At 37.8% G+C, this 20,569-nt stretch overlaps 1 protein-coding gene across 1 annotated transcript in view; it reads left to right on the top strand.

The window, feature by feature from the left end:
- The window catches only part of LOC118766005 (acid-sensing ion channel 2-like), a 30,967-nt gene that overhangs the window by 9,947 nt on the left and 451 nt on the right, over positions 1–20,569 (top strand). Inside the window, exons 3-7 of the mRNA XM_036509030.1 lie at positions 3,169–3,267; positions 4,542–4,710; positions 10,885–10,941; positions 14,548–14,665; positions 18,712–18,803. Of these exons, the coding sequence (XP_036364923.1) occupies positions 3,169–3,267; positions 4,542–4,710; positions 10,885–10,941; positions 14,548–14,665; positions 18,712–18,803 (535 nt within the window). The remainder of the gene's footprint in view (positions 1–3,168; positions 3,268–4,541; positions 4,711–10,884; positions 10,942–14,547; positions 14,666–18,711; positions 18,804–20,569) is intronic.

The following is a 20,569-nucleotide window of genomic DNA, read 5'->3' as shown; positions in this document are numbered from 1 at the left end:
CCAATAGGGCAGCTTTTAAGTTAGTATATATATATCATCATCATCATCATCATCATCATCATTAACATCTGTTGTTCATGCTGGCATGGGTTGGATGGTCTAACCAGAGCTGGCAAGCTTGAGAGGTGCACCAGGTTCCAGTTTGATTTGGCATGGTTTCTATGGCTGGATGCCCTTCCTGATGCCAACCACTTTACAGAGGGTGCTGGGAGCTTTTACATGATACTGCACAAGTGCTTCTACATTGCACCAGCACAAGTACTTTATACATGACACCAGCACAGGACTCTTGCAAGGCTAATCCTCTTCACCAGGAAAGCAGCCTTAACACTTCTGCTGTGGATTATATGCTTTTATATATATATATATATATATATATATATATATATATATTAAGGTTGTAAAAATACAACATGGACAAGAACGTATACCTCCAGAAGACGACACAATAAACACGGACAGGACATATCGAAACCCCCAGTCCCCAGTCAAGAACCGATCATCGTAGTAATTTCGGCTGATTATCTTGAGATTACTAATCACACGGCCAGCCTCCAAGAAACAAGCAACGATCATTAGAAAAACTAAGCTGGGAGCGTAGATTTCCTGAAGAAGATCGAATGCATACGGACACAGGACAGCAAAAGGGACGAATATAAAAAACAAAAAATAATGGAATACAGAAACATGAATACAGAAGCATTAACGGTGAAAACAACAATGTCTTACGACTGATAACAAGCAAACAAATTATATATTATATACATATATACATATATATATAGCATGGAGAACGGACGTTAAACGACGACGATGATGATGATGATATATATATATATATACACTTTTTTCTCTCTTACTCTTTTACTTGTTTCAGTCATTTGACTGTGGCCATGCTGGAGCACCGCCTTTAGTCGAGCTAACTGACCCCAAGACTTATTCTTTCTAAGCCTAGTACTTATTCTGTCAAACTCTTTTGCCAAACCACTAAGTTACGAGGACATAAACACATCAGCAAGGCTTTGGTCAACCTGAGGCTATAGTAGAAGACACTTTCCCAAGGTGCCACGCAGTGGGACTGAACCCAGAACCATGTGGTTGGTAAGCAAGCTACTTACCACTCAGCCACTCCTGCGCCTATATATATATATATATATATATATATATGCACGTACCTATTATATATATAAACATGTACTACACACACACACACACATACACACACACACACAAAGTTACATAGTGGAAGCACATGGCTCAATGGTTAGAGCCTTGGGCTCACAATCATGAGGTAGTGAGTTTGATTCCTGGATTGGGCTGTGTGTTGTGTTCTTCAGCAAGACACTTTATTTCACATTGCTCCAGTTCACTCAGCTATAGAAATGAGTTGCAACGTCACTGGTGCCAAGATGTACCATCCTTTGCCTTCGCTTGGATGATATCGTTGGTGTGTAGAAGGTATACATGGGCGACTGCTGATCTTCCATGAACAATCTTGCTTGGACTTATGTCTCGAAGGGTAACTTTCTAGGTGCAATTCCATGGTCATTCATGACTGAAGGGGTTCTTTACCATTTATCCTATAAATAATGTGAGAAATATTGTATGATAAAATTTATATAACCACTAGAAATTCTCATTTCACAACAATTGTTTCACAACTTAAACATGCATAAATAATTTATTTTATTATATTTCCTAATAAGTAAAGTATTTACATGTCTGCATTAATATAAGCAATCTCTGAGGTTGATGTAATCGACTACCCCCTTCTCCTATATATATATATATATATCATCATCATCATCATCATCATTTAGCGTCCGTTTTCCATGCTAGCATGGGTTGGACGGTTCAACTGGGGTCTGGGGAGCCCGAAGGCTGCACCAGGCCAGTCAGATATATATATATATATTATATATATATATATATATAATATATATATATATACATACATATATATACATATATATATATATATATATATATATATATATATATATATACATATATACATACATATATATACATATATATATATATACATATATATATACATATATATATATACATACATTTATATACATACATACATACATTACATATATATATATATATATATATATATATATATCAAAACAAAGGATTAATAAGGGATTAGTAATCCAGGTGAAATACTTCTTAAGCTATCTGTAGATAAAAATAGTCCAGGCTAGCACACAAGTCCTATGATCGGTATTGCACTCAAAGTAATCCACAATGAAAGTTTGTCACTAATCAAATTTGTCAATCCATGGTTTCATTACCAAGTTAAGATGGTATGTTATTACAGAGTGATATAGGAAATAGACAGAGATAATGGATTGTACACATTTGTTTATTTATTCATTTTTACGGCTGTTTCAAGATTGAATCCTGGATCCAAACAAATGCATATGTGATACAGTAGCAAGCCTCAAATAAATAAATGTATATAACCCATTATTCTGTCTGTTATACACACACACACACAACACACACACACACACATATATATATATATATAATATATATATATATATATATACATATATATATATATATATATACATATATATATATCTGTGTGTGTGTGTGTGTGGAGGCGCGTGGCGTAGTGGTTAGGGTGTCAGCATCATGATCGTAAGATTGTGGTTTCGATTCCTGGATCGGGCGACATGTTATGTTCTTGAGCAAAACACTTCATTTCACGTTGGTCCAGTCAACTCAGGTGGCAAAAATGAGTAACGCTGTGATGGACTGGTGTCCCGTCCAGCTGGGGAACACATATGCCATTAAAACCGGGAAACCGGGCCCTTGAGCCTGGCTAGGCTTTAAAAGGGCACATTTATTTTTATTATATATATATATAATGGCATATGTGTTCCCCAGCTGGACGGGACATAACATATATATATATTATATATATATACATGAATATATATTATACACTTACACACAGTTGTGCGCAAGCACACACACACATACACACATATGTGTTTAAATGTCAGAACATTGTCATTATTTTAAAACACTTATAAAAATTTCAGTTGAATTCTTACTAATGGTATGATTCTTTAATGCCAAGTGCCATCAGCTTTATCTTCACATTATACATTTATATAAACATTGTTTACTGTTTATTTACAGATATTTGTACACAGCCCTTTCAAAAGGGCTTATGAACAAGACTGCAGTTTTTTTGCTGGCCCTGGATTATCTACATTTGCTATTATTCATCCACTGAAGGCAAGTGTAACAAAAATCCATTTCTATATTTTATTTACAGTATGAAACCAACTCTTGTATATTAATAATTAATAGACTATTTTAGATTAGGAAGCTTACTAAATTATAATTTATTGTTTCAAAATATTAAATAGCTCATGTATGTACTGAATTGATTATGAGACCATAAAATTTAACAGTATTGTGGTGAGCTAACAAAGATAGTGAAGTGACATAACGCAGAGATTTGGCATAAGGCTGAGAGCTAGCACAAGGCAGTAAGCTTGCATAAGGCTGAGAGCTGGCATAAGGTTGTAAGCTGACATAAGGCAGTAAGCTAGCATAAGCCTGAGAGCTGGCATAAGGCAGTGAGTTGGCATAAGGCAGTGGGTTAGCATAAAGCTGGCATAAGGCAGTGAGCTGGCAAAAGGCAGTAAGCTGGCATAGGGCTGAGAGCTAGCATAAGGTAGTGAGTTGACATAAGGCAGTGGGTTAGCATAAGACAGCAAGCTAGCATAAGGCTGTGAGCTGGTATAAGGTAGTGAGCTGGTAAAGTAGCAAGCTGACACAAGGCATCAAGGTAGCATAAGACAGCAAGGTGAGCAGACAAGGCAATCAGCTGGCATAAGGCAGTCAGCTAGTGTAAGGTAGTTAGGTGGCATAAGGCAGCTAGCTGACAATGGCTGCAAGCTAGTATAAGACTATAGATATGATATATTATAGCTGTATAAGAACCCATGAGTAAAAAAAATAAGCACTCATATATTTGTCTATAGAGATGGTATATTAAACTAAGTGTACAGTATTATGTATCTATTATGGCTAATCTTACCAATTGTTTTCACACTAGGGGTTCAATGGAGTGTTAGATAACAGTCCAGTTATGTAACTTTGTGTTCTTCAGAGATGGCAGTTATGGAATGAAATATGGCAACTGCTCTCTATTGTTGGGGAGGAAAAGGCACATCTAGTTTGTGGTTGCTGTGAGAAAGACAATGGAAGGAATTGAGCAAGGGTTAAGTCAAGAGTTTTATACACACACACACACATAATAGGCCTGGCAGATTGACACAATTTATGTCTACCAGATTACACTCACAAAGCATTGGCTAACCCAAAGCTAAAGGAGAAGGTACGTACCTTAGATACCAGACAGTAAAATTAATCCCAGAAAAGTGACCTTTCACTGCAGCCTCAAGCAAGCCAATGCCTTGTAAACAGGAGAAGTTGAAATTCTGTTGAAAAATTTTTATACTAACTTGCTAATGCATCTTTTTCATTGTCTCTAATTTTAGTTAACTTTGCTTGGGTATCCATTCCACCCTATCGAGGAGGACTGTGTATCGACTGAGAAACAAAGTCTTCTGGATGATACCGGTTCATATAGTCAAGTGAATTGTGAAGAGAAATGCCGTGTGGATTTCATAATCCATTGTTGTAACTGCTCACCAAGTTTTGCAGGTGGTGAGTATAGTTTTCTGTCTTCAGATTTATTTGTATGTAACAGTCTCATCAATTCTGTAATATTTGTAGCACTTATCATGAACTGCTGGTAAGATAGATTGACCATTTATATAAATTTAGGAGAACGCATTATAGACTGCAAGGAAATTGGTGATGATCTGTTGCATAATCAAGAATGTCCCCATAAGGAATTTTGTGGAATAATTTGGTAAGTTCAAGTATTAGGACAAAATAGAAATTATGGAACTATCCTATAAACTCGCTCTCTCTCTCTAATATCACATTAAATTATATATACATACATACAAAGGTAGATCCAGGAAGACCTGGGATGAAGTGGTGAAGCACGACCTTCGAACATTAGACCTCACCGAGGCAATGACTAGTGACAGAGACTTTTGGAAATATGCTGTGCTTGAGAAGACCCGGCAAGCCAAGTGAGACCATAACCTCGTGGCCTATGCCAGGGGTGTAACCAGCCCACTTATGCATACCTTTCCTTCATTGGACACTAAACTCTGCTTGCGAAGACCTGTTGAGGCAAGTGAAATTGAAATTGACATCAAATTCGATGACTGGCATCTGTGCTACTGGAGCGCTAAGAGCACCATCCGAGTGTGATCATTGCCAGAGCAGCTAACTGGCTTCCGTGCTGGTGGCACATAAAAAGCACCATTCGAGTGTGATCGTTACCAGCGTTGCATTATTGGCACTTGTGTCAGTGGTATGTGTAAAAACATTCAAGCAAGGTCGTTGCCAGTGCTGCTGGACTGGCTCCTGTGCAGGTGGCACGTAAAAAACACCATTTGAGCATGGCTTTTGCCAGTACTGCCTGACTGGCCCTCATGCTGGTGGAACGTAAAAGCATCCACTACACTCAGAGTGGTTGGCGTTAGGAAGGTCATCCAGCTGTAGAAACACACCAGCATCAGTTGTCAAGCGATGTTGGTAGGACAAACACAGACACACAAACATATACACACACATGCATATATATATATGATGGGCTGCCTTCAGTTTCCATCTACCAAATCCACTCACATGGCTTTGGTCGGCCCAAGGCTATGGTAGAAGACACTTGCCCAAGGTGCCATGCAGTGGGACTGAACCTGGAACCATGTGGTTGGTAAGCAAGCTACTTACCACACAGCCACTCCTGCACCTATATATATATAAGCAAATGAAGAAAAACAGATGATGGATAAATGTCAGCTCATTACAGCTATTTCTTACACCCAAAAACTGTAATCATCAGAAGAAACATAATTTCAAAAGAATAGGATATCCCAAGAATGCAGTGGGAACATGCCTGAAGCCAACCAAAGCTAAGCATGAAATAAGAGAAAAAACCAACAAAAATTGGCTGTTAAGGACATTAAAGGGTGAGGGTGACAAGGTGTAATATGATACTTATGTTCAGTGACCAGGGGTCACTTAATTGTGCTTTTCTTATGCATATATTTATTTCTTTTTTCATCTTTTTTATCTTCTTATTTCTTTATTGCCCACAAGGGGCTAAACATAGAGTGGACAAACAAGGATGGACAAAGGGATTAAGTTGATTATAACGACCCCAGTGCGTAACTGGTACTTATTTAATTGACCCTGTAAAGATGAAAGGCTAAGTCGACCTTGGCGGAATTTGAACTCAGAATGTCGCTGTAGACGAAATACGGTTAAGCATTTCACCCGGCGTGCTAAAGTTTCTGCCAGCTTGCCTCTTTTTTATTTTCTATTCATTCCTGCAACCCACTTTTTTAAACTTTTAGCTGCTCCAATTTACTTCTTCTATCCCATTCCCCCAGTCACTGACCATAAGTACCGTATAACACTTTCTCACCCCACCCGCTAATGCTCACAACAGCCAATTTTTGTCAGTTTTTCTCCCATTTCACTGTTAGCTCTGGTTGGCTTCAGGCATGTTCCCACTGCGTTCGTGGGATATACTTCTGTTTTGAAATTATGTTTCATCTGATGATTACCGTTTTTTGAAGTGATGAAATGTACTCATTCTTCTATTAAAAATGTGTAAGAAACGGCTGTAATGAGCTGACATTTATCCATCATTCATTATTCATTTACTTATAATACACCATAAGGGTTAGGGTTAGGGTTAGAGAGCAGTCACCATATTCACTTCCATATCAGCTAACTCTGATGAACATAAAGTTATATAATCAGTTTGTTACACTCAATTGCATTCTTTACATGAAACCGATTGGATATTTAATACTATACATTTTGGATAATGTCATCATCATCATTGTTTAATTTCCATTTTCCATGCTAGCATGGGTTGGATGATTTGACTGTGGACTGTGGACTGGCAAACCAGATGGCTGCACCAAGCTCCAATATAAAGTTATATAATCAGTTTGTTACACTCAATTGCATTCTTTACATGAAACCGATTGGATATTTAATACTATACATTTTGGATAATGTCATCATCATCATTGTTTAATTTCCATTTTCCATGCTAGCATGGGTTGGATGATTTGACTGTGGACTGGCAAACCAGATGGCTGCACCAAGCTCCAATATAAAGTTATATAATCAGTTTGTTACACTCAATTGCATTCTTTACATGAAACCGATTGGATATTTAATACTATACATTTTGGATAATGTCATCATCATCATTGTTTAATTTCCATTTTCCATGCTAGCATGGGTTGGATGATTTGACTGTGGACTGTGGACTGGCAAACCAGATGGCTGCACCAAGCTCCAATCTGATCTGGCAGAGTTTCTACAGCTGGATGCCCTTCCTAACGCCAACCACTATGAGAGTGTAGTGGGTGCTTTTACATGCCAGCAGCACGAGGGCCAGTCAGGCGGTACTGGCAACGGCCATGCTCAAGTGGTGTTTTTTATGTGCCACCTGCACAGGAGTCAGTCCAGTGGCATATATATATATATATGTGTGTGTGTGTGTGTGTCTGTATGTATGTATACAAGGTGCGATAGGTAAATTGTCACCATTTTATATTTTCAATTTCACATATGCACATTGTCCATTTTTGATTTTGTCGACTACACAGTATAGTATCGTCAGGTAGTATAGACTACACAGTATAGTATAGTATTGACTACACAGTATAGTAAGGTCAGACTACACAGTATAGTATGGGCACCATCTGTAAGAAAAACAACATCATGACGCAATTCACTCAGCCAGAAATTTGGGTTCAGTCTCACTGTGTTGCACCTTGGGCAGGTGTCTTCTCCTATAGCTTCAAGCTGACCAAAGCTATGTGAGTGGATATGGTAGACAGAAATTTAAACAAACCTGTCATACATGTGTGTGTGTGTGTGTGTGTGTGTGTTTGTGTGTGTGTTGTGTCAGTATTTGTCCCTCCCCCTCCCCCACCCCCACCACCACCACACCACCACCACACCACCACCACACCACCACCACCACTTGACAACTGGTGTTGGTGTGTTTACATGCCCATTACTTAGCAGTTCAGCAAAAGAGACCAACAGAATAAGTACCAGGCTTAAAGGAAAAGAAAAAGAAAAAATAATAATAAGTTCTGGGATCGATTCGTTCAATTAATAATTCTTTAAGGCAGTGCCCCAGCATGGTCACAGTCCAATGAATGAAACAAGTAAAAGATAAAAAAAATAAAATGTATACCCCATGCATTTCCTGACTGAAAGTTAATTAACTGGTTGTTGAGTGTTTCAACTTGGCAATTCCTGTGGTTTATCAAAAGCCATAATTCACTTGTGTATTTTTGGCTCTCTTTGCACTTAGTATATAATCTCTTCATTCCAGGTTTCCCCTTAGTCTATTAATAATATTACTTTGGAGAAAGTTAATCAATTTTGATTGAATGTTCACAATTCCCATTGATTTTCTTGTTGTCATTGTTGTTGTTGTTGCTGTTATTGTCACTGTTATCGTTGTTGTAGCTGTTGTTGTTGATTCAATATGCCTGTCGAGTGATAATTGACGGTAGAATACCATACGACGCTAGAGTAGAAATTTCGATTTTTCCCCGGGTGTTCTTTAGCAACCTGATTGATCACTGACAACATCAAGTGTATAAGCTTTTTATGGCAGCTTGTGTTGCAATCAGCATTTCCTCCAGTTGTAATTAAGTTAATTGGTAACGAAGGCTGTCCTCTTTTATACATTTTCTTTTATATTCTTTCCTCTTTTCCTTGTTCCAGTCATTGGACAGCAGCCATGCTGGGACCACAATTTGAAAAGTTTTGTTAAATAAACTGACACCAGTATTTGTTCGTTTTGATTTTTGCTTTCTGATATGTCTGACATTTATTCTAGTCTTATTTGTTGGTCTTTCTTTGTAAAACAACTAAGTTATGGTGATGCAAACAAACCAACACAGGTTGCCATGTGGTGGGTTAGTGGAGCCTTCCTAGTGAGGGAAGATTAACCCTTTCATTACCAACCTGGCTGAAACTGGCTCTGGCTCTGATTATAAATGTCTTGTTTTCATAAGTTTTGAATTAAAATCTTCCACCAAACCTTAGTCACAATTTATGCTCCTAAAACTAACTGAATGATAACCAAGTTATTTTACTAAATTCTTTAAAGTAATTGAAAGAAACACAGAGTATCTCAAAATAAATACAGTAACAAAAGGGTTAATGCCTTTAATATTCCTCTTGAACAAGACAGAAAGCTGGCAGAATTGTTAGCATGCCTGGCAACATGTTTAGTGGCATTTCATCTATCTTCGTGTTCTGAGTTCAAATTCTGCAGAGGTTGACTTGCCTTTTATCCTTTCAGGGTCAATAAAATAAGTACCAATTGAACACTTACCCTCTCCCCCCAAAATTGCTGGCCTTGTGGCAAAATTTGAAATCACTTTCTCTTGAACCTTTATAAGGCAACAACTGCAAGAAAGACACAAGCAGGTAGGAGTAGGAGTATTTGGGGATTCCAGTGGTTCTGGCAAAGAAGAACAAGGCACAGGGATTAGTGAAATGTCTAGTGGGGATGAATACAATGGTGGTGATGAGAGAAGGAAAGATAAATCAGCTGGAAATACCAGAGTGAAAGTGGCTCGAGCAGAGGCCATTGTGGTTTTAGTGCTATTTTCATAAAACAGATTTAATATCTCCCCAATTTGATTTTAAAGAACTGCATTTAATGGCAAATATGATGAACATTTTGTTTCAAAAATATATCTAAAAAAAAACCCACCCGGGTTCTAATGCAAAGTTGGGTCTCTTATAAGTTAATTTTGTCCTTGACACTCACTACTTAAGGTTAATTTTAATCCAGACAGTCTCTTGTGCCAAAGTGTTCCAGCATGGCCACTAATAAATGACTGAAACATGTAAAAGAGTAAAAGAATATAGTATAAACATTCAAACATTGTCAACTATTTTTCTAAATCTTGCTGCATTTCACATGGAATTCTTGGTCTTCCAAAGTTGTTTTGGTGTATAACTTAACCTACCTATTTTGGCTGAAAATTCTGGCCTAGACTTCTATGACTGAAAATACAGTATGATGAAGCCTTTAAACATTAATAAAATATCAAATGTAGTTCTTTTGCTGAACAGCTTGTCCGTCCTTGTAATATATTATTCAAATCAAGGCGGCGAACTGGCAGAATCGTTAGCATGCCGGGTGAAATGCTTAGCAGTTTTTTGTCTGCTGCTACGTTCTGAGTTCAAATTCCGCCGAGGTCGACTTTGCCTTTCATCCTTTCAAGGTCGGTAAATCAAGTACCAGTTGAGTACTGGGGTCGATGTGATCGACTATCCCCCTCCCCACAAAATCCAGGCCTTGTGCCTATAGTAGAAAAAAAAAAGTTTATGTTCTGAGTTCAAATTTCAGGGTTTATAAATTAAGTACCAGTTGTTTACTGGGGTCGATCTAATCAACTGGCCCCCTCTCCCAAAATTTGTGCCTAGAGTAGAAAAGAATATATTATTCAAATTGTCTGTCTTAACATTCTGAGTTCAAATTCCACCGAGGTCAACTTTGCCTTTCATCCTTTTGGGGTCGATGAATCAAGTACCAGTTGCTTACTAGGGTCGATCTAATCTATTGCCCCCTACTCCCCAAAGTTTCGGTCCTGGTGCCTAAAGTAGAAAAGAATATATTGTTCAAATTTCTAATGAATTACATCACAGTTTATTACATTTATAATAGAGATTTCAAAAATATTTTTTTTTATTTTGAAGGAAATAATCGTAGATGTACATTTCGGGAATATATAACCTGTGAAAAAAGTGCTACTGGTAAGTATTGTTTTCTTTATATTTGTGATGATGATGATGATGATGATGATGATGATGATGATGATGATGATGATGATGATGATGATGATGATGATGATGATGACGATGATGATGATGATGTTGATGAAGATGACAAGAATGATGACAGTGATGATAATGATGATAAGAGCAATGATGATGACGGCAATGATAGCAACAACAATATCAATACTCTTTACTTGTTTCAGCCATTTTTATGCAAGAATTTATTCAAAAACAACAACTATTCTTCAAAATAAAGACCAGCATTTTCCATGACCTTCAGTCAACAATCTGCAAGCTTTTGGATTTGGTCAAAGTACCAATCCTTCAACTTTGATTTGAAACATTCTCTGACAGGGCAGAGTCATTTTATAGGCTTCTTCAGCTTCATCGAATGACCCTAAATCGGCGACCTTCATAAAGTGCTGCATTGATCAAAAAAGACCATAGTCAGATGGAGCAATGTCTGGACACACAGACACAGTGAGTCACTACTGAACATGACATGAACTGAATTAACACACACACCACAAAAATATATTTGTTTATTTATTTATGTGCACTTTTCAAGCCTAGCCAGGCTCGTGGACCCGGTTTTCCAGTTTCTGTGGCGTATGTGTTCCCCACAGCTGGACGGGATGCCAGTCCATTGCAGCGTTACTCAAGAAACAGGAAGAAAGAGTGAGAGAAAGTTGGAGCGAAAGAGTACAGCAGGGGTTGCCACCACCCTCTACCTGAGCCTCATAGACCTTTCAGTGTTTTCGCTCAATAAACACACACAACGCCCGGACTGGGAATCGAAACCGCGAGTCCGCTGCCCTAACCACTAGGCCATTGTGCCTCCCACAAAAATATATAAAAAAAACATTATTTTAACACAGTGCACAAACTTTTCCCTCAACCTAATAATATTTAAACAGGAAACCTATAATCAGTTGTGTCTAATATATTAATATTTCAGTATTTATTTTCACAGCAGCATCTGTATTTCAGACGTAAACGCCAATAACACAATGCTATATGTTTGCAATCACAATCCAAGTTATATATCCTGACGTCATTCCATAAAAAATACATATATTTCCATTCTAATAACATTTTATTTATTTAAATTGCTGTCCACATTTTATGTGGGTGTGTGGTTAAGAAGCTCATTCATTAAACAATGTGGTTTTGAGCTCAAACTGTATGACATCTTGTGAGTGAATTCGGTTGATGGAAAGTATGAGTCCATCATATACATACATACATACATACTTACATACATACATATTTATATATATATATATATATATATATATATATATATATATATATACACACACATATATATAATATATATATATATATATGTATGTTATGTGTGTGTGTGTGTGTGTGTATACATACATACAAACATATATATATATATTTATCTGCCAGCCTCGTCTGGCACCTGTGTCGGTGGCACATGAAAAACACCATCCGAGCGTGGCCGTCTGCCAGCCTCATCTGGCACCTGTGTCGGTGGCACATAAAAAACACCATCCGAGCGTGGCCGTCTGCCAGCCTCGTCTGGCACCTGTGTCGGTGGCACATAAAAAACACCATCCGAGCATGGCCGTTCGCCAGCCTCGTCTGGCACCTGTGTCGGTGGCACATAAAATCACCCACTACACTCTCGGAGTGGCTGGCGTTAGGAAGGGCATCCAGCTGTAGAAACACTGCCAGATCTGACTGGCCCGGTGCAGCCTTCGGGCTCCCCAGACCCCAGTTGAACCATCCAACCCATGCTAGCATGGAAAGCGGACGTTAAACGATGATGATGATGATGATGATGTATATATGTTTGTGTGTGTGTGTGTATATATATATATATATGTATGTATGTATGTGTGTATGTATGTGTGTATTATACTGACAGTTGGAATTTAGCTAAACCATTCAGTGATGGAGTAGTCATCACTGAGGAGCTTTAATTCAAAGCAAAACTAGACTAGTATCGCTTGCTGTGGGGTGGTTATCTCCCCCGTCGGTGCATAGACATGAGCTTCCTGTGGCTATAAAGGCTTTTAACTCTTATTTCTAGTAATGTAGGTGCTACCCTGCACTGTCAGTCACCTCAGGCAAGTGTCTTCTACTATAGCCTCGGGCCGATCAAAGTCTTCTGAGTGGATTTGGTAAACGGAAACTGAAAGAAGCCTGTCGTATATATGTATGTGTGTGTGTCTGTGTTTGCCCCCTCCAACATCGATTGACAATGATGTTGTTGTTTTTACGTCCCCGTATTAATATTACAGAGAAGAGCAAAAGATCTTATGCTTTCTTCTAATATTTTCTAATGCTTTGGAATAAATAGACACACTGGAATGTCTACCGGATGATGTATGTCGTTTTGTATCCTCTCCATTTTCTTATTTGCTGTATATATATAATCAAAATAAGTAAATAAGTAACAAGGATATCTAGAGGTATCCTTGTTGCTTATTTTGATTATAATCACCCCGTTTTGAATTATATGGATAATACCATACTAAATTCTAGTGCCTTTAAATTAAGTACCTAAGTTCCTGAATCTAAATTTTATATATATATATATGAAAGAATGGAGTTGAACGACGAATTAACAAAATTCCTTTATTTTTGACATATGTTTCGAAGGCTGCATATTCCTAATTGCGAAGGAATAAGGAGTATATCATGCCGCTTTCTCATCAGGAAAAGCAAGGAACTTATGTCAACATCAAAATGCACAAAAAACTTTCAGATGACTGCTCACACGGAGCCCATAGATTATCACTATGGGCTCCGTGTGAGCAGTCATCTGAAAGTTTTTTGTGCATCTTGATGTTGACATAAGTTCCTTGCTTTTCCTGATGAGAAAGCGGCATAATATACTCCTTATTCCTTCGCAATTAGGAATATGCAGCCTTCGAAACATATGTCGAAAATAAAAGAATTTTGTTAATTCGTCGTTCAACTCCATTCTTTCATATATTTATATTTTTAAAAAAACATTCAAATTTCCACACAAAAGCACGTAACTTCAAACGTGTCTTCTCTGATGTGAATTTGCTACCCAGGTATCGAATTAACCGAATTATCCTTAACAAGATAATTCATTCAACTACTCAAATATTCATATATATATATATATATATATATACACATACATATAAACATTTCAAAATTTGAGCAGAAATGCGACAAAGGAACAAACAGAAAATTCACACACAAAGCAGAACGTTGCTAATTCCTCGTCAGTTATCACCCAAAATATCCTAACAATTTCACACCATTATATGTGTATATATGTGTATATATATGTGTATGTGTGTGAGAGTGTGTGTGTGTGTATATATATATATATATATATATGATGGGTTTTAGTTTCCATCTACCAAATACACTTACAAGGCTTTGATCAGCCTGAGACTAAGTAGAAGACACTTACTTATTGTGTCACACTGATGGACAGAACCCAAGACCACAAGATTGGAGAGCAAGCATCTTAACTGCATGGCCACACCTGTCAAAACAACTCATATTCCAGATTTCAGCCGAGAATATATATAAAGGACTTTTATTTCTTTCTTCTATTTTCAGACGAATTCTTTTCAAACAAATCACATTTGAATATGTGTAATTGTATCCGTAGCTGTTCATTTACCTCATATTCTATAAGTACATCAGTAGCATACTACCCACGGCCAGCACATAAATTGTATGTATAACGATAACTCTATATATGTGTTTCTTGTGAATATTCTGTAAATGTATCACTATATTACTAAATCAGTATGCAGGGGGTAAAATTGATTGTGGTTGTGTGGTAGGAAGATTGCTTCACAACCACATGGTTACAGGTTCAGTCCCACTGTGTAGTATCTTGAACAAGGGTCTTCTACTATAGCTTTAGGTCAACCAAAACCTTGTGAGAAGATTTGGAAACTGAAGGAAACCTATCATATGTGTGTGCATGTGTTTGTGTTTGTCCCTCACCATTACTTGACAACTGGTGAAGGTGGCAAGTTGGTAGAATCGTTAGCACACTGGACGAAATGCTTAGTGGTATTTTGCCTGCTGCTATGTTCTGAGTTCAGATTCCACCGAGGTCGACTTTGTCTTTCATCCTTTCGGGATCGATTAAATAATTACCATTCACGCACTGGGGTCGATATAATTGACTTAATCCGTTTGTCTGTCCTTGTTAGTCCTCTCTATGTTTAACCCCTTGTTTTTAGTAAACAAATAGGTATTTCGTCTACCGTTACGTTCTGAGTTCAAATTCTGCCGAGGTTGACTTTGCCTTTCATCCTTTTGGGGTCGATAAATTAAGTACTAGTTTCGCACAGGGGTCGATGTAATCGACTTGCCCCTTCCCCAAATTTTCAGGCCTTGAGTCTATAGTAGATATAGGGATATAAACATACAAACACCAGTTGTCAAGCAATCTTTTCTACTATAGACACAAGCTATACAATCGAATGGCTCTTGTGTGTTTCTTAAATGGCTTACAAACACCTTCCACGCTGCAATTGTTTTTGTTCCAGCACACGATCTCAGATCAAATCACTTGCTATGCGAGTACATCTCTAATAGATGGATAGATAGATAGATAGATAGAGCGTGAGAGGGAGAGAGAGAGAGAGAGGTAGATAGAAAGATAGATATATATGCATACATACATATATATATACTCTTTTTCTCTTTTACTTGCTTCAGTCATTTGACTGTGGCCATGCTGGAGCACCGCCTTTAGTCGAGCAAATCGACCCCGGAACTTATTCTTTGTAAGCCCAGTACTTATTCTATCGGTCTCTTTTGCCGAACCGCTAAGTGATGGGGACGTAAACACACCAGCATCGGTTGTCAGGCAATGCTAGAGGGACAAACACAGACACACAAACACACACACACATACATATATATATATATACATATATACGACAGGCTTCTTTCAGTTTCCGTCTACCAAATCCACTCACAAGCAAGCTACTTACCACACAGCCACTCCTGCGCCTATGCATATATATATATATATATTCATAGTTTTAGCATCTGCTGTCCCATGTTTGTATGGGTTGGACTGAATTTATTGAGGCAGATTTTCTTTGGTTGAATGCTCTTCCTGTTGCCAACCCTTACCTGTTTCCAAGGAAAGCAATATTTGCCCATGACCAGACATGTTTTTCACAGAAGATGGGAAATGACAGACACCATTCGCATGACGATGTCACTTGTTTACAACTATTATGCAAGGAGACAGTAACACACACACACATATATGTGTGAGCATGCATGTGTGTGTGTATGCGTGTGTGCATGTATTACTCTACTCTTTTACTCTTTTACTTGTTTCAGTCATTTGACTGCGGCCATGCTGGAGCACCGCCTTTAGTCGAGCAAATTGACCCCGGGACTTATTCTTTGTAAGCCCAGTACTTATTCTATCGGTCTCTTTTGCCGAACCGCTAAGTGACGGGGACGTAAACACACCAGCATCGGTTGTCAAGCAATGCTAGGGGGACAAACACAGACACATAAACACATATACACACATATATATATATACATATATACGACAGGCTTCTTTCAGTTTCCGTCTACCAAATCCACTCACAAGGCATTGGTTAGCCCAGGGCTATAGCAGAAGACACTTGCCCAAGATGCCACGCAGTGGGACTGAACCCGGAACCATGTGGTTGGTTAGCAAGCTACTTACCACACAGCCACTCGTGCATCTTTGACTTGATATCCAATAATAGTAGGAAATGAATGTGACTGTCATACAAGCAATGTCATTTGTTTCCAGGCTTTCTTGAAAGCATTTCTGTTTGACCATGGGAAAATATTATTTTGCTTAAAGACAGGTGAAGGTTAAGGATAAGAAGTGCGTCTGGTCATAGAAAATTTGCCTCAGAAAATTCCATCTGACCCATGCATTAAAACAATGATGATGAGGAGGAGGTGGTGGTGGTTGAGGAGGAGAAGGGGGTGGTGGAGGAGGAAGAGGGGGAGGGGGAGAAGGAGGAGGGGAGGAGGAAAGAGTAAGGGAGGGGAAGAAGTAATGGTGGATGAAGGGAAGAGAAGGAGGGAGGGAGGAGGGTATCGTAACCCTCTTAGACAATATGTATTTAGCTTTAATAATTGCGACCAAAGTCAATCGGTTGCTTTTTATATATTTGTTTAGATGATGAACAACGTGTCAAATATTAGAGAATTTTTGAAATGTCAAAGATAATCAAATATGTTGCCTGCTCTAAGATATGGCTTGATGTGTATTTATGTGTGTGAGTCTGTGTGTGAGTATGTAATTGCTTTAAGATAGGAGTGGCCATGTGGTAAGTAGCTTGCTTACCAACCACATGGTTCCGGGTTCAGTCCCACAGCGTGGCACCTTGGGCAAGTGTCTTCTACTATAGCCTCGAGCCGACCAAAGCCTTGTGAGTGGATTTGGTAGATGGAAGCTGAAAAAGCCTGTCATATATATGTATATATATATAAATGTATCTGTGTGTATAAGTTTGTGTGTCTGTGTTTGTCCCCTTAACATAGCTTGACATCCGATGCTGGTGTGTTGCCGTCCCCATAACTTAGTGGTTCGGCAAAAGAGACCGGAAGAATAGGTACTAGGCTTACAAATAATGAGTCCTGAGGTCGATTTGCTCGACTAAAAGCGGTGCCTCAGCAGGCTACAGTCAAATGACTGAAACAAGTAAAAGAAAGAAAAAGAAAGAAATATTATTTGTGTGTAACATTAACCTTTTAGCATTTAGCCATATCCGGTCTAAATATTCTATTTTTTTTATGTTCAAACCAGCCAGATCTAGCCTCTTGCACCATTCCAAAATTAAACAAGCATGCCATCGAAATCTTGAAACTTTGAAATAATGCAAGATTAATTCAAAACAAAGTGAATAAATAAAACTTACATTTGACAGAATAATATGAATGCTAAAGGGTTTAAATTATGCCAGTCATTTTGCTAATAATTTCAACTTCTCAGTCAAACCAATTAAGTAACAAATGCTTTAAAAATGCTGTTCATTGAAAAATGTTTTCAAAAATAATGGCTATATCTTTTTGTTGTTTCCTGGCTGACAAGGAGAAAGCAATGGCAAGGAAACAATAATAGCACAGAATCTTGAACAAGAGTGTGTGCAGTGTATACTTGTAGAAATTCTTGGTAGCATTGAATGTGATGGATGTCAAAACTGAGTGGCATAGAAAATGGATAATTACTAGCAGCAAAGAAGGGTAATGCAAATATCAATAAAAATTGTTGTGTTTATAATTAATAAGTAATTGGATAAAAATGTCAAAACAGTGCAAAAATGAAATACAAAGTGAACTAGAAAAGTGAAAACAGAACAACAGTTGAAGTTTTACCTTGTATTTTGATATTTTGGAGTTATGACCTCTTCCTCAGGAGACATGGAAAAGAGAGAGATGATATAAGTCATTGCTCAGATATGTGGAAGAGGATAAGGACATACACAGACTGGTGTTGTTATAACAGCCAGCCTGCTTCATGTAGCTCTTTTCTAGTGTTTAAAGCTGGCTTCAGCTTGTAATAAGGATGGCCTCCTTGATTCAGAGGTTGCCTGTATTCTATTCTGGCCCTGAATGATACTATGAAGTCCTGGGTCTGGCACTTCTGCTGGTGTTTATGGATTGAAGTGCTTTTGCATGTGTAATTGTTGAAAGGCGTTATATTAAAACAATTGTAGTAATTAGCTGTTAATGTGACACGTTTTTTTTATTCAGGCCCACTAAATTCAAAATACATCTTTATTATGAAAGTTTGATTTTAAAAGAAATGTCAGAACAAGAAATGTATACATCAGAGGCATTTTTAGGTAAATACATACCATTTAATTTTTTAAAATTATTTCCTTTGATTATTTAATTGTTTGGTTAATTAAATAGATGTGAATTTATTTTTCCATTACATGAATGTAATGCACTCATTTACATTATGAGAAGCACCCACACACACACACACACACACCACACACACACACACATGATGACTGTTGACTCAGTAGACAATTATGACCATTGCTTCAAAATAATGCTAATGCAAAATGTCAGTAATGGCTAAGCAAAATTTTAAGTCCAATAAGAGTATCATGACACCTCATAAACCCTCTCCACTCTACTGACATGATCCAGAGAGTAGTTAAGGTAAGATATCTATTATGAATATGGATTGTGGACCCAGAAATGTAGAAGTGCCATCAGCTCAAGAGCAATAAAAAATCTCTAAAATGTCCAATGCTATTCCTTGCATATCTGGTTTTGTATCAGACTGACCTTCTACTACAGAAATACTTTAAAAAAAGCTGATGGGTGCCTCGCTCCCAGAGGTCTTCCAGCATGCCAGATCTGGAGTGTCTGAAGGCCTGTGCTAGATAGCCATCGAACCTACATTAAGTTCATCTGTCCTTTTGACAGGTCTTGTTTTTAGTCCTGTTGGATTTTTAGCCACCTTCATCACCAGACTAGCTTGGCTGGGGTGCCAGTTTAGTTGCCAACAACCTGACCATACAACAAGTTGTACTGGCCTCCATGTTACCAGCAATACTTATGAGAGACCTTACAATTGATCATTTAACACACATTCACATACATGTACATGTGTGTGTGTGTGTGTGTGTGTGTGTGGTGTGTAGTGTAGTGTAGTGTACTGTTCCATGATAGTAAGATTAACAAAACAAAAGAACTCCATCTGGTGAGTGATAAATACTGTTTAATAACCACAATATATATTTTTATGAGCTACTAATAATTTCTTGTGATGAAAACAGATCAGACAGCATTTTTTAAATATGTCTGGTGTCTTCACACAATCCTGTCTGAGAATTGTGTGAAGGCACCAGACATGTTAAAAAACGCTGTCTGAGCTGCTTTCATCACATGAAACTATTTAGTATCACATAAAAATATATATTGTGTTTATTAAATAAAGTATATATATATATATATATATATATATACTTTATTAAAAGCAGCAGAAATATAACAAAAGCTGTTACTCAGAGTTTCATGTTCCTGTTCATCAGACAGGTTTTGTTAAAATAGAACAGAAATAACGATATAAGCAAAACTAGTTAAAGGAAACACCTTTAAAAATGCTTCAAGAGTTGCATTCAGTATGATGTGTTTATTTATTTTGGTAGTTTTGACTTTAAGAGTCCCTCCTAGCATGTGGCATTTATGTATAATAATGCCCTCTATATAATATAAATAAATATACTTAAGTGAAAAAATTGGTGGATTTTTTTCTCTTATAAGGTTTTTCATGCTAACTACTTGCTAAATTCTTATAAAGATTTTATCCTATTTTTAAATTGTATATATATCATCATCATCATCATCATTTAACGTCCGCTTTCCATGCTGGCATGGGTTGGACGGTTCAACTGGGGTCTGGGAAGCCAGAAGGCAGCACCAGGCCCAGTCTGATCTGGCAGTGTTTCTACAGCTGGATGCCCTTCCTAACGCCAACCACTCTGTGAGTGTAGTGGGTGCTTTTTACGTGCCACCGGCACAGGAGCCAGACGAAGCTGGCAAACGGCCACGATTGGATGGTGCTTTTTACGTACCACCAGCACGGGGACCA

The sequence above is a fragment of the Octopus sinensis genome, linkage group LG14, assembly GCF_006345805.1.
Source record: "Octopus sinensis linkage group LG14, ASM634580v1, whole genome shotgun sequence".
NCBI lineage: Eukaryota > Metazoa > Mollusca > Cephalopoda > Octopoda > Octopodidae > Octopus > Octopus sinensis.
Note: the sequence above shows the minus strand (reverse complement) of the source record. Positions and strands in the feature narration are given on the sequence as shown.